The 16,232-nt window shown below is 38.8% G+C and overlaps 1 protein-coding gene across 1 annotated transcript in view; it reads right to left on the bottom strand.

Annotated features, from left to right (window-relative positions):
• The window catches only part of LRRC1 (leucine rich repeat containing 1), a 129,709-nt gene that overhangs the window by 32,879 nt on the left and 80,598 nt on the right, over window positions 1-16,232 (bottom strand). Inside the window, exons 4-5 of the mRNA XM_025384322.1 lie at window positions 13,030-13,108; window positions 8,872-8,961 (exon numbers count right to left, since the gene is read on the bottom strand). Coding sequence (XP_025240107.1) covers window positions 8,872-8,961; window positions 13,030-13,108 — 169 coding nt within the window. The remainder of the gene's footprint in view (window positions 1-8,871; window positions 8,962-13,029; window positions 13,109-16,232) is intronic.

Here is a 16,232-nt window from a genome sequence, read left to right as displayed (position 1 = left end):
CTGCATATATCTGGCACTTTGCTTTCCTCACCAGATTTTTTTGGTCTCACTTTTTATTTGTACATACCAGTATTTTGTCAACAATTGCACACTATCTTACTGTCTATGGATATCTTAACTGTTTTAACTAGAACCCTATTAATAAACATTTCATCCTTCAATTTTAATTTCTGATAAATTAATTTCTACACAATACTGCTGGAATGACCTCTTCTTCCTCCTCCTACCAAAAAAAAACATGACTTTCTATCCTCCCTGTCAATCCCTACCATTTTTACCAACAAAGGAAGTTGGGGGGCAGGGGAACACACCTAACAAGCTCCTGCAGGAAAAGAGTGTATGAAGTATTTCTTCTAAGCACACTAATTCTTAATGTTTCACACTGTTCATAATAGCAGGGACAAAAGTTGTACTCTTTTGTAAGTCAGAATGTAGGCCAACTGTATTTTTAGGATTCTATTTCAGTGACTGTATGAATGGTTACTTTAAGGAATTTACATCTGTTCTCCACTATGTTTGCAAATCCCTTTTTAACCCACTTATTTTTTTTCCATTTTAGCGGCCAAAATCATTAAGAAAATAAAGAGTAAAACACATTAAGGTAGACCAAACAAACAAGTGGTGGTTCACTATAAAACCATTAATATATAAAACAACAACTACTTAGGGCAACATTATTTGATTGGGAAAAACTATTAATGGGGGAATAGGGAGTTGCTTATACATTCATAATATTTCTACTCTTTCAACATCAAATTAGTATTCAAGAAACCTCTGGTTACAAATTTTCTTATGGTGGCTTTGCTCTAGAAAACTTTTTTTTAAAAATCTTTTTGTTTTTGAAATAATAAATATTTTATAGTAATTCTCAGACCTCAAAAAAGAACATTAAATATGGTAATAGTTTTCAAAAAAAGGATTTACTCCTTTTAGGCAGCATGCACTTATGATATAGGTAAGCTGCCTAGCACTAGGCCTTGTGAGTGGGGGCCACATGGCTCACTTAGTCCAAGCTCACTCAAATTAAGGTCACCATTCCCAAGGGCAGCAGACTCAGCAGACATAAAATCAGACCCACATGCTCTAGTTCAATCTGCCAGAGAACCTAGGGCTTACTCATTCTACTTCTATCAGCAACTTGGAATAATTAAATGTTTATTGATAATGACTATTTAGTGACTGAATAACTGTTTCGGGTACTGGACTATTTCATCACATATATTACTTCTCCTCTAAGAATGCTATTTTTGGAGAAGACAGTTCAGTTAAACAGGGAGTAGAGATATTTAGGCTAACATATTTGAGGGTATTCATTTCTTTAACGGTAAAGGATATGGAATCTCATAGAAGGGCATACCAACTAAAGACAAAGCAGCATGCTCTCAGACACCATCATAGGCTTCCCAGATCTTCAGAATTTTCCATCAGTTGCCACCTGAGTTTTTATGTCCTCTCGACCTCCACTCTCTCTCTGCATCACTTGAGCATTTTGGAGACTCTGGCTATGTGCACTTGCCTGATCACCACGTGCAAATAACTAAACAAAATGATCTTAGCACACTACTTATAAGGTTACATTATAGAGCATTTCCTGTAAAAATAAACGGGGTCGGTGTCCCAGGTATAACATCACCCTGCAGCAGTACCCAGCTTCAAATTTGCCTAAGGTCCATTCTTTTTACTGAGATATAATTCACAAACTATGAAATTCACCTTTGAAAGTGTACGGTTTGGTGGTCTTTAATATATTTATTCAGAAGGTAGATAAACATCACCACTATCTAATCCAGAAAATTTTCATCATACCGAAAAGAAAATCCATACTCATTAGAAGTCATTCTTTATCATCTTCCTCCACCCCACAACCCCCAACAACCAATAATTTAATTTCTGTGTCTATGGATTTGACTATAGTATGCATTTTGTAAAAAGTGAGTCATAGAATATGTGATTGTTTGTGTCTGGCTTCTTTTACTTAACATGTTTTCAAAGTTCATCCAGGAATACTATTTCATTGTATACATATGCCACATTTTGTTTGTCCACTTACCCACTGATGAAAATTTCAGTTGTTTCTACCTTTGTTATCATAAATAATGCCAATAATAACCCTCCTAGGTTTCCAATTCTTTTGAGTATACATAGCTAGGAATGGAATGGCTGGGTCACATGGTAACTATGTTCAATTTTAAGGAGAACCTCCCCAAACTGTTTTACAAAAGGGCTAAACCATTCTACACTCCCATCAACAACGTATGAGGGTTTCAATTTCTCTGCATCCTCAATAACACTTGTTAGCATTTATCTTTTTAATTATAATCTTCCCAGAGGGTATAAAGTAGTATCTCCTTGTGGTTTTGACTTGCATTTTCCTGATGACTAATGCTGTTAAACATCTTTTCATATGCTTATTGGTTATTTGTATATCTTCTCTGAAGAAATGCCTATTCGAATCCTTTGCCCATTTTTGAGTTGGTTCTTTTATTACGAAGTTGTAAGAGATCTAAATATATTCTGGTAACTAGACTCTGATAAGATATATGATTTGCAAATATTTTCTCCCATTCTGTGGGTTGTCTTTTCACTTTCATGATAGTATTCTTTGATGCACACACATTTTACATTTTGATGCAATCCAATTTATCCATTTTTTCTTTTGTTACACAGACTTTGGTGTCATACTAAGAAACCACTGCCTAATCCAATGTCACAAATATTTACCCCTGTTTTCTTATAAGACTTTTACCGTTTTTTTTTGTTTGTTTGTTTTTTGAGACGGAGTCTTGCTGTGTCAGTCAGACTGGAGTGCAGTGGCGTGATCTCAGCTCACTGCAAGCTCCGCCTCCTGGGTTCACGCCATTCTCCTGCCTCAGCCTCCTGAGTAGCTGGGACTACAGGCACCCACCACCATGCCTGGCTAATTTTTTGTATTTTTAGTAGAGACGGTGTTTCACCGTGTTAGCCAGGATGGTCTTGATCTCCTGACCTCGTGATCTGCCCGCCTCGGCCTCCCAAAGTGCTAGGAGTACAGGCATGAGCCACTGCACCCGGCGAGGACTTTTACAGTTTTAGCTCTTATATTCAGATCTCCGATTTTGATTTAGTTTTTGTGTCTGGTGTGAGGTAAGAGTATAACTTCATTCTTTTGAATGTTCATAGTCAGTTTTCCCAACATTTGTTAAAAAGACTATTCTTTCTCCAATGAATTGTTTTGATACCTCTGTCAAAATCAATTAACGATATATATAAGGATTCTGATGGGGCTTAAGATGAGTCTGTAGATAGACTTGTAGAGTACTGCTATCTTAACAATATTAAGTATCAACCCATAACACACATTATCTTACCACTTATTTAGTCTTCCTTAATTATTTCAATGATGTTTTACACTTTGCATGGACGTGTCCTACATTTCTTCTGTTAAATGTATCCTGAGTATTTTACACTTTTTAGTGTTTTGTAAGTAGAATTGTTTAATGCTGATATATAAAAATATAACTGATTTTTGTTTTGTAATCTTGTATCCTGCTATCTTCCTGAATTAATTTATTAGCTCTAATAATTTTTAAAGATTTCTTAGGATTGTTTCTATATAAGATCATGTCATCTGAACAGTAACTCATTTTTAAAAAGTAAAACACAAAGTGTGTGGCTTGAGTACAAACTGATACAACTGATCCCAAGAAAAATATTTTCAGTATTTTGAAAGACAAATATATTCACACATTGTACCAACATTTCAAAACTCCTTAAAACAAAATTATCCTTCCTGGCCTTACCAGTGGAATCTTACAAGTGTTTTTAGTGATAGTAAAGTAAAAAGCCATTATTCGCTAGGCACTGTTTTTAAGGGCATATCTAAAATACCAAATTTTTTTATTCAGATAGTTTTCTGAAAGCCCATCCAAGACCTGGAACTCGACTGAGTAAGACCCCACTACGTGCTATCCCGTGCCAACCAGCATCTGCAGTGACACAGAAAGTCATTCACTTAATTATACCCCAACTTTTTCTAAAGGGGATTTAAGTAAGTCTTTTAAAATTGCAAATATGCAAAAAGGTTCATGAAACAACGTTAGGGCCATGAAAGAGGGGAGACACTAATGTGTTCATTATGAGAAGCAGGCAGTAAAGAAAATGCAGCATCTTCAAGGAAGAAACTAAGTTCAAATGCCAGCTCTACCACCCACCAGCAATGCGCACCTTGGCAGATCACTTATCTCCATTTCACAGAGGAAGCTGATAAAGCTCAGGATGGATAAAGCTAGCCTCAGGAGGAAGGGTGTCATGAGACAGTGTATGCACCTCAAAGAGTCCGTGCCCCACTGAGACTGTCAGCATCACCTCTCCCTTTATCGCACAAAAAGGAACACAGCTATTCTCACTGATTATCAGAATTAGCTCTAAGCCTACGGGCAACAAAGGCAGGAAAATAAGTGTTAGAAATGTTTATTAAAAAGGAGTATTATTAAAAAGGAAGAAGCTTACCAGTTCTTTTGGTAAGGCATTTGTTTCCTTAAAAATAATTTATTGTCTCCCTAATAGCTCCTTATATCAGAGATATTAAGCAATATTAATAGACAATAATTATTTTTTCTTGGAAGGTTTTACAGCAACAGAAGCTGTTTTTTAAATAGTTGCTTCTTTTAAACAACTTTTTCTAGAAATTGAGTACAACTGCATTAGGCCAAAAAAGTGACAATACAGGAACAGGCTAAAGTGATCCTAGCATAAATCTTCTAGAATCTGAACTTGACTGCCTATGACGTGATGTTGGAAGCAAGTGGAATAAAGGAGGCAATACTCTGCACCTTGTCACGTGTATTTGTTTAGTATGTGAGAACAATGCCAGGGTAGATACAGACACAAACAGAGTTGGAAAACCAAGATCCCTGTAGTATCAGAGTACAAGGTGATCCAAGTACATATACCAGTTATATACATACAATTAAGCAATGAACAACTACACTTCTGTGTAAAGACAAAGGACTAAAGTACTTATTGTGTGGGGAGTATGACAGGGGTCAGGGAACCTGCAAGTCTGGGATCTATTTCGCCTGTCAATCATTGGGGAAGGCATGATAAAAGATGTAACATTTCAATCATTAAATGAAACACCCCAGCCAGTTTGGAAACAGACAAGGCAGGTAAAAAATTTTAACATTCACCTGAACTGGAATAAGCAGGTCGCAAAATGAATGAATGACTACAAATTACTGTAAAATAAAAATTAACAAAGTGTATGAAAATCATACAAATGCACAAAAATAAATGATGCAGTACAAAAATAATCAGCGAGCCTACCCTATTCATGTCTTTGAACTGCACCATAGGAAGTGCTCCTTAAAATTTTTGCTTTGCAAACATTTATTCCTTGACTTAATCCACCACCATTATAATTGCCATCCCTTACAGGTTCTCCAAAAATTAGGTAAATAATTATACCTCTTTTTATTAACCTTTCTTAAATGTATGTATAGCTCATATTTATGTCAGTGTTTAATATTAGAAGTGTTTTGGGTTTTTGCTTGGAAGTTTGATGATGTTTTTCTGATCAGAAATAGTCCCCAGTAACTTAACTCTTGTTTATATCAATTAGCCTATGGTAAACTCGGCTTCATAATACTTTGTTTCACTTGATGTCACAGTTTTCAAGAACCTATGGATGATGTTACATGAGGACTCACTGTGAATAATTGGGAATATTTAAGAATGAAATAAAAATATGTATTCTTTCCACTCATATGTATAACTTTTTTCAAACAGCTACCAGGTTATTAGGACATAAACACTTATTAAGATGTTTGGACCTACTTAATGAACTGTTAGATATTTCCAGGAGTATTAAAAGAAAGTTACTGAGCCCACAAGGGCCCCAGGAACCAACTGTCCTGTGGCAATGGCAGGGTGGAGTAGTGAAAAAACACAGGACCGGGACCTGGAGAGCCGTAGTCCAGTTCCAGCTCTGCCATCAACTCCTAAAAACTTCTTCAAATTAACTGACCATAGGCAAACCAAACACGTGATGGGGGAGATGTGTCCAGGTGCCCCCAGGTTCAAGACACTGCAAGTCTGCTCACTCTATCTATATAAAGACTTTTGCCCTCCCCTCTTAGTCTGAGTACCCCTGACCATCCTGGGGGGGCCCAAGTCCTTGAGACATCCATAGCTTTCCCAGTTAATGCCAACTACTGTGCTAGGTGCCAAGAGGAGAAATGAAGTCCTGTCTTCACTGATGCTTGAAAGGCCAATGCTAACGTAGTTTACCCATCTGACCACATAAGGAGAGGTAATTTATGCAAAGATTCCACATCAGACTCCACAAAGATAACACACCAAGCATTCCAATGGTCATTCCATGTCCTTTCAAATTTTATGGAATATTAAACAGGTATGTTTCCATACAAAACAATTCTATCTCCGAGAAGTTGTACTGGTTACTAAATATTGGTTAACTAAATGTGTTAAATGCTCTAAAGAAACTATTTGGAAATTCTTTGAGAAACAAATGAAGCCTTCCCACGAGGAAAGCTTGCAAGTTTCAAATAATAATTTGCTTAAAATGTAGTACACTTATGCATATATGAGATTTCCTCAACAATTCACTGTTTCAAGTGCCTTTTCTACAAGGTCTTGGACACCAGGTGTGCCCAATCTGCTCCAAGGAAGAATTTGTTCTTTGATTGTTTCTTTCTGGTATGTGAGAACAGGCCATTACTTGAGTATGCATGAGGAAGAAATCATAGTTTCTTGCTCTGGTAATAAAATTACTAACAACCAAGAATAGAAAACTCTCTCTCTTTTTCATTTAATTTCACAAACTGACCTAATAAGAATCAGTTAATTTCAAGATCAAAGTGGCATTTTATTCAGTAAACAATCAGTATCCACAATGCTATAATGGTAACAGAAGCTGATTAAGTCTACAAACAAAACAAAAACGTCTTGAACTTTGACAAAAACAGGTACAGATATTAACAGAAAATATATAATAATGAACATTGTAAAAAACATATTCTAAAATTATACTTTCCATTAAAATAGTTCAGTAGAGGGGGAGAGGGACACTCTGGTTTAATAACATATTTCATATCAAAGCATTAAGACTTTTTTAAAAAGACATAAAATGGGAAAAAAGGAGAGAGGTAGGAATCGGAGGCTAGAAAGAAGAACCATCTAGGCAGCTGTAGACTAAGAATGAACGGAAAGGAAGGTAACAAGGGAATTAAACTCCAGATATCCTGAGGAGCAAGAGGAGGACAGCGTCAGTTTGGGTGTTCAAACAGCTACTGTATTTAAGAATTTTGTGTGTGGGGGGGGCAAAAAGGGGGTTGGGGTGTCGCTCTGTCACCGAGGCTGGAATTCAGTGGCACAATCACAGCTCACTGCAGCCTCAACCTTCTGGGCTCAAGTGAACCTTCCTCCTCAACCTTCGAAGTAGCTGGGACTACAGGCTTATGCCACCAGGCCCAGTTGATTTTTTGTTTGTTTGTTTTTGTAGAGATGGGTTATCTCTACAAAAGATAGCCCAGGCTGGTCTTGAACTCATGAGCTCAAGGAATCCTCCCACCTCAGCCTCCTGAAAGGCTGGGATTATAGGTGTGAGCCACCATGCCCAGCACAAAAGTTGTTACATTATAAATATCTGACACTTGATACAGCAAAAGTGAATTGCACATGCATGAAATTCACAATAGAATACCACTGTTTTCTCTGCAACTGATACCTTAAACCTAGAGTGTATTGAGGGTTTCCTGTCTTCTCCTCCTCCTGAGAGTTTAAGGGCACAATTTTTAATTAGCAAGTCTAATGGCATAAAGATAAAACATCAGGGTGCATTTCAGAAAAACACCAACTTGCTGGCTGAACAGGTGTCAGCTAGTTGTCATTTGCCTGAAGAGGATGGGAAGGAGAGGGAAAAGCTGTCTGCAAATATTCTTATACACCTCCAGAAAGAGAACTTTTGCAAAACAGACATATCAGATAGACTGTGCTCAACTGCTTACTGTGGTTCTCAAAGAGCAAGTTTCTGTTTTGTCTTAGAACTTACGCAGGACAGCTACAAACAAGGAAAATCATTTATGATGGTAGAGAACACTGGTCTACCAGGTTAGGGCAGACAAGTCAGACCTTTATTTTTAAGTGGTTAAGCATGAGCTACTGCATCAACCTGATTTAACCCACTGTATGCCCTGGAAAAGTGAAAAAGGTCTGCAAAGACAATTCAACTAGTTCATCTGTGGGAAGGTATAACAGAACATTTATTCTCCAGCATACACTGTCTTCAATGGATTCTATTTCTTGCCATGACTAAGTTCTCCACAACCTCTAAGCCGGCAACGTGGAATATGCCCATATCATTCCTTTCCTCTCCCAATTCCACTCCCACTCTCCAAATACACCATTCTCATTCCCTATTCTTGGATCCACAGTTCACAAATACTGTCAGATGTAGCTGTTCTTTAGGAGCACATACTTTACGTTTTTAATGGAGTTGTTTGTTGGCTCTCCAGCATGGTTTAAAATTACTGAGTGGTTGTTTCTACCAGTATTTACTGACCACCTACATGACACATAGTACGTGGCTTAAATTAACTACTTTGCCATACATCAGTTTAAAGAGCACTTCCAAACAATTTAGGATTTTTACTAGTAACAAGTAGCAGCACCCTTTTTAACCAATAAAATTTAGGGACAATTAGATGCAAAAACATAGGAGGCTGGCTATAATCTTTCTTGAAGGTCATATTAAAGAATGAGTAAATGGCTTTCTGAGTTGACAAATAGGAGCTTTAAAAGGAAAGGAGGCTAGAGCTGATGATATAAACCCCCTTTCACCCCGATCTACCCAAACTTCACAAAAAAACTTACTTGCCAATATTTTCAGGTAGAGACTGCAGTGAGATGTCATTTACAGAAAGACATGTTAAATTCTGTAACTCAGGAAAGCTTTCTGGCAACCTAAAACAAAACAAACAAACAAACAAAAATGCTATAAATTAAAAAAGAAAAGTTCATGTATAGTGTATACCAAGCATAAATATAATGATTTATTCTACGTGCTAATTGAAATAACCTCCTAAAAATGACATTATATATGGCATGTTTGCCTTGTCTTCCTATAAATAAGACACTTGTAAGGAAAAAACAAAGACTTCATATACATAGTAGATGTACAGGGGCATGATAAATACTTACTGTTATGGTGATCTAGAAATAAAGTAGAAAGATACGCAAGCTCTAAGAACAAAGGCAAAAAAAAAATGTTGGGACTACTGAATACTTTATGAAAGAAAATGATGAATTATTGCTGCAGCTAAAAGTGCCTAAGAGTAAAAATACTTTATTGATTAGCAGAAACTAAAGAGAAAATTTCATCAGTCCTAGAGATTATAATAAAACACAGGACAACTACTGCATAATTTTTCTTCCTGTAGTTTATAATACCTAGGGGAAAGCTACGGAGTACTTATTGATCCGCTGACAGACAACTGCTACTTCCCTTTTTTTTTTTTATTTTTTTTTTGAGACAGAGTCTCACTCTGTTGCCCAGGCTGGAGTGCACTGGCAAGATCTCAACTCACTACAACCCCTGCTTCCCGGGTTCAAGCTAGTCTCCTGCCTTGGCTTCCTGAGTAGCTGGGATTACAGGCACGTGCCACCACGCCTGCCTAATTTTTGGATTTTTAAGCAGAGACGAGGGTTTCACCATGTTGATCAGGCTGGTCTCAAACTCCCGACCTAGTGATCCACCCGCCTCAGCCTCCCAAAGTGCTGGGATTACAGGCGTGAACCACCGTGACAACTGCTACTTTCTTAACATTTTTCTTTTAGTTCTATTTAAGTTGCCAACCACTTGAAATAATTTTATGTTTTACTATGTTCTACACAAAGGGATATTTTTTATATGTTCCTTAAACTCTACAGAATAACAAGGCTTCAAAATAAAATCATCATTTAAAATTTACAAAGAAAGTTTAGTTTCAATATTTCTATGGTTACCATATTGAGGGAGGGAAGGGAAAACCTAACTAAAGGCAAAGGATCTCATTGCATTTAAAATGCTGAAGGTTATAAAACATAAATCTGCTAACAAAGACAACAGAACATATAAGTATCACTTTTTCTCAGTGAGGGAGAGATTTCTGGCTTTAGTGATGGTCTCTAGATTAGAATCTTTCATTTTTATCTTTCTAGGTTCCTTTAAAAAAAGGCCTATGTAACATTATGTTTGATATTTAATATAGGTTAATTCCAAACTTCAAAACCAAACCCAGACCCGCAAGATCAGGGTATTAACTGGAATATTTACAATCACTGGAATTTGTTCTGAGGCACAATTAACAGAGGTAAGATTTTTACTCACAATTCAAAAGATGCAACTTATCTGTTCTGCCTGAGTTTTTACCAGAACGTATATATCATTTTACAATTTAAAAACTAGCTAAGATGTTCTTAAACACAAGAAAAATATAGTTTTAAATAGCTGATTTAAATAGGTGCTTTTTTACTGGCTATTAACACAAGAGCTAAACTAGTACAGATGTGATAAGGAAGTACAGACCCAAGGTTAGGAGAAATGAACTGCAGTCCGAGCTTCCCACTCATTAGCTGTATGATCTTGAAAGGTAATTTAACCTACATGTGCCTCAGTTTCTTGAGCCATAAAATAAGTAAGCCAAACTAAATCATTTTTAAGGTCCCTTCAACTCACAGATATCATCTTAAATCTTAAAAAAACAGCACACCTGCCAAATTAAAATGGCTTAACCTTAAGAAACCTGCCAAATAGAAAGCCAGAATTAAAACAAACAAACAAAACAGTAAAGCCTCACACAATCTAGGTGTGTTCCAGTTGAGAGAGAACTGAAATAATAGTAAAGTCAAATGTCAGCAGACATTAGAAAAGGAAAATCAAAAAAAATAGAAAAAAGGAAGCAGCAACTGAATGGTTTAAAAAAACTCAACAGCAACATAATGAGTATTTCCCAGCTTGCCAAACTCTGTAAGCTGCCTTCAGCTTAGTCCAGTTCAACAAACATTTATTGAGCACTTACTCCATTCCAAGAATACAAGTAACTTCCTCAGGTTGGTCAAGGAGTTTTAGTCAGAGAAATAACTTAAGGGTAAACTTCAAGTGTTACGAAAAAAGTACACAGAGAGCATTACGGGAGCCCAGAAGAGGGGCCTGTGGGTAGTAACTGGGAAAGCCTTCCCGAAAACGTGTATGATGCTCAAACTGCATCTTAAGGAAGGTGAAAGGGTCGGTACTGTCAAGAAGACAGAGGCATGAAATGAACTAACTAGAAGCACTTTATATTACAGCAGAGACTGACATCCAGCACAGGCAACTGAGGTCAATGAAGATGGAGAGACAGACCAGGGTCAGATGGAGGGGCAAGAAGAGGCTCACATAGCACAGGGAGGAGCTCTGACTTTATCTTACAGAGATGGGAGCTATAGAAAGGTTTTAAGAGACAGCTGAATGGAAGACGGTGGGGAAAGAGGATAAGGTTGGAAGGACAGTGATAAGTAAGAAAGCTATTGGAGTATAGCTTACTAGATTACTATTCTTCAGTAATAAATGTTACATGTAACTTAATCACTACAATTCAAAGGAGGACAATCAGAAAAAGTTTTAAAAAGAAAACACATTTCTTTATTGGCAATAACAAGGTATTGGAAACATAAAACTAAATAGTGCATTCTCCAGCACTCCATACCCAAGAAGTCCCAAGCAATTTTGAAGTGGGTGAGATGACTCAGAAATTTTAGTTTAATCTTAATTTTCCTAGATCAAAAGAGAAAAGACAGAAAAGAAGGGACGGGAAGAGTGCATTTCTTCTGAGGTTCCTTTCAGATTCTTGAGAAATCTTATAAATGGACCCACCTGGCCCAAAGAGACATCTAAAACAGACACCCAAGGGCTATCTCTGCATTGCCACGCGGGCACAATTCAGTTATCCTACTAACAAGATGCCTGGAAGCCAGTGGTCAGTGGACTCATGACTAAGCCAGGAGCCATAAGGAACAGCTCACAGCAATGCCACTCAGCCACGCCTGGGTAACAGACTGTGTCATACGAGGAAGGGTAAAGCTGGAATAAGTAGTAAAACTGACACAGTAGCTTTATTTGAAGGAAAACAAAAACAAAAACAAAAACAAAGAAATCCCCACAGCTATTGTTAAAGAAATAATGATGTTCATAGGAGGTTTTTGTTTTTCTTGTTGTTGATGTTCATTCATTTTTAATGGAGAGTTAGAGGAAAGTTAAGACAGTAAAAGATAGTATGGCCAGGTGAGGTGGCTCGGGCCTGTAATCCCAGCACTTTGGAAGGCTGAGGTGGGTGGATCAGGAGGTCAGGAGATTGAGATCATCCTGGCCAATATGGTGAAACCCTATCTCTACTAAAAATACAAAAATTAGCCGGGCGTGGTGGTGCACGCCTATAGTCCCAGCTACTCAGGAGGCCGAGGCAGGAGAATCACTTGAACCCAGGAGGCGGAGGTTGCAGTGAGCTGAGACGGTGCCACACAACTCTGGCCTGGGTGACTAAGCGAGACTCCATCTCAAAAAAAAAAAAAAAAAAAAAAGATAGTAAACACTTTTCATTACTGGAGTACAAAAAAATAACTGTAATATGATTTCTCCTTGGATAACTCTGGTGTAAGCTCTCTGGGAGTTTAGAAACCTGCCTTACCCCACAAGACAGGACAGATCAATGGGGGTTATAAACTACTACAACTCTTCACATTGCTTCAGAAATGCACTCCTCATCCTGTTTTGTACACTTCGCTGTGCTGCACCTTATCCCTACAACATCCTTTGAGGTTTCTATCAATAGAATAGTGTGCCTTTCATTGTACAGGGCTATTTATAAAGAAGTATCTGTGAAAGTCAACCATCCGTGATAAAGATAGTGAGCCATCTAGGTACCTCCAAGATGGTTAACCTGACTGTGTTCTTTGCTTGGCTCTCAAAAAAGATATCCTTACTACTATAGATAGAAAAGTAAGCAGAAAGCTTACCTAGTCAGTGGGTTTCCGCTGAAGTCAGCTACCTGAAGTGCTTTACAGAATGAAATGCTTTCTGGAATTTCAGGAATCTCTGTAGGAGTAGAGAAAATGTCTATAATTTGTCACCATTATTAACAGTTTTTATCATTCTCAAGATAGATCACACTCACAAGAGAACAGCTGGAAATGCTACCTCCATTCAAACATGACCTAGATTTATAAAGTATTTTAATACATTTATATTTGTTTTCCTAATATAAGATATATTCTCAACAGAAGCACATTAAAGAAAAATATTAAAAACATCAAATCTCTAAAAAAATTATAGCTATAGGAGGAATAAGTTCTAGTGTTCTATGGCAGGGATCCCCAACCCCTGAGCTACAAACCAGTACCTGTGAGGAACTGGGATGCACAGCAGGAGGTGAGCGGTGGGCGGGTGAGCGAACCTTCATCCATATTTATAGCCACTCCCCATCACTTGCATTACTGCCTGAGCTCCACTTCCTGTCAGGTCAGCGCCCACATTAGATTCTCATAAGAGCATGAGCCCTACTGTCAACTGCCCATGCAAGGGATCTAGGTTGTGTGCTCCTTATGAGAATCTAATGCCTGATGATCTGATCTGTTTCCCATCAACCCCAGATGGGACTGTCCAGTTGCAGGAAAACAAGCTCAGGGCTCCCACTGAATCTACCTTACGGTGAGTTGCATAATTATTTCATTATATATTACAAATGTAATAATAATAGAAATAAAGTGCACAGTAAATGTAATGAGCTTGATTTGTCCCAGAACCATTTCAAACACTGGTCTGTGAAAACACTGCTCATATGATTTGGTTGTGTGTCCACCCAAATCTCTTCTTGAATTCCCATGTGTTGTGGGAGGGACCCGGTAGGAGGTAATTGAATCATGGGGCAGGTCCTTCCCGTGCTGTTCACATGATAGTGAGTAAGTTTCATCAGATCTGATGGTTATTATAAGGGGGAGTTTTCCTGCACAAGCTCTCTTTGCCTGATGTCATCAACGTAAGATGTGACTTGCTCCTCCTTGCCTTCCACCATGATTGTGAAGCCTCCCTAGCCACATGGAACTGTAAGTCCAATTAAACCTCCTTCTTTTATAAATTGCCCAGTCTCAGGTATGTCTTTATCAGCAGCATGAAAACAGACTAATAGACTAAATTAGTACCAGTAGAGTGGGGTGCTGCTGAAAAGATACCCAAAAATGTGGAAGTGGCTTTGGAACTGGTTCACAGGCGGAGGCTGGAGCAGTCTGGAGGGCTCAGAAGACAGGAAAATGTGGGAAAGTTTGGAACTTCCTAGAGATTTGTTGAAGGGCTTTGACCAAAAGCCTGATGGCAATATGGACAATCAAGTCCAGGCTGAGGTGGAAGATGAGGAACTTGTTGGGAACTGGAGCAAAGGTGACTTGTTATGTTTTAGCGAAGAGACTGGCAGCATTTTGCCCCATCCTAGAGATTTGTGGAACTTTGAACTTGAGAGAGGTGATTTAGGTATCTGGTGGAATAAATTTCTAAGCAGCAAAACATTCAAGAGGTAACTCGGGTGCTGTTAAAGGCATTCAGTTTATAAGGGAAGCAGAGCATAAAAGTTTGGGAAATTTACAGGCTGACAATTTGACAGAAAAAAAAAAAAAAAAAACCATTTTCTGAGGAGAAATTCAAGTTGGCTGAAGAAACTTGCGTAAGTAAGGAGAAGCTGAATGTTAATCACCAAGACAATGACGAAAATGTCTCCAGGGCATGTCAAAGGTCTTCATGGCAGCCCCTTCAATCACAGGCCCAGAGGCCCAGGAGAAAATTGAATCCTGGGCCTGGTCCAGGGTCCCCATGCTGTGTGCAGTCTAGGGACCTGGTGCCCTGCATCGCAGCCACTCCAGCTCTGACCAAAAGGGGCCAAAGTATAGCTTGGGCTGTTGCTTCAGAGGGTGGAAACCCCAAACCTTGGCAGCTTCCATGTAGTGTTGAGCCTGCGGGTGCACAGAAGTCAAGAATTGAGGTTTGGGAACCTTTGCCTAGATTTCAGAAGATGTATGGAAATGCCTGGATGCCCAGACAAAAGTTTGCTGCAGTGGCAAGGCCCTCAGGGGACACCTCTGCTAGGGAAGTGCAGAAAGGAAATGTGGGGTTGGAGCCCCCACACAGAGTCCCTCCTGGGGCAGTGCCTACTGGAACTGCGAGAAGAGAGCCATCATTCTCCAGACCCCAGAATGGTAGATCCACCGACAGCTTGCACCATGCACCTGGACAAGCCACCCGTCAAGGCCAGCCGTGAAAGCAGCCAGGTGAGGGGCTATACCCTGCAAAGCCACAGAGGCAAAGCTGTCTAAGACCGTGGGAACACACCTCTTGCATCAGCATGACCTGGATGTGAGACATGGAGTCAAAGGAGATCATTTTGGACCTTTAAGATTTGATTGCCCTGCTGGATTTCGCACTTGTATGGGGCCTGTAGCTCCTTTGTTTTGGTCAATGTCTCCCATTTGGAATGGATGTATTTATTCAATGCCTGTACTCCCATTGTATCTAGGAAGTAACTAACTTGCTTTTGATTTTACAGGCTCATAGATAGAAGGGACTTGCCTTGTCTTGGATGAGATTTGGACTGTGGACTTTTGAGTTAATGCTGAAATGAGTTAAGAGTTTAGGGGACTGTTGGGAAGGCATGATTGGTTTTGAAATGGGAGGACATGAGATTTGGGAGGGGCCAGGGGCAGAATGATATGGTTTGGCTATGTCCCCACCCAAATCTCATCTTGAATTCCCATGTGTTGTGGGAGGGATCCGGTAGGAGGTAACTGAATCATGGGGGAAGGTCGTTCCAAGCTGTTCTCATGACAGTGAGTAAGTCTCACAAGATCTGATAGCTATTATAAGGGGGAGTTTCCCTGCATAAGCTCTCTTTGTCTGCCACCATCCACATAAGATGTGACTTGCCCCTCCTTGTCTTCCACCATGATTGTGAGGCCTCCCTAGTCAGATGGAACTGTGAGTCAAATTAAACCTCTTTCTGTTTTAAATTGCCCAGTCTCAGACATGTCTTTATCAGCAGTGTGAAAATGGACTAATACAACTGTCTTCTACAAAACCGGTCCGTGGTGCCAAAAAAGTTGAGAACTGCTATTGTATAGCACTATAAGATGACTACAGTTAACAATAATATATAGTTTCAAATGGGTGAAAGGAGGAT

This window comes from Theropithecus gelada, chromosome 4 (genome assembly GCF_003255815.1).
Source record: "Theropithecus gelada isolate Dixy chromosome 4, Tgel_1.0, whole genome shotgun sequence".
NCBI lineage: Eukaryota > Metazoa > Chordata > Mammalia > Primates > Cercopithecidae > Theropithecus > Theropithecus gelada.
Note: the sequence above shows the minus strand (reverse complement) of the source record. Positions and strands in the feature narration are given on the sequence as shown.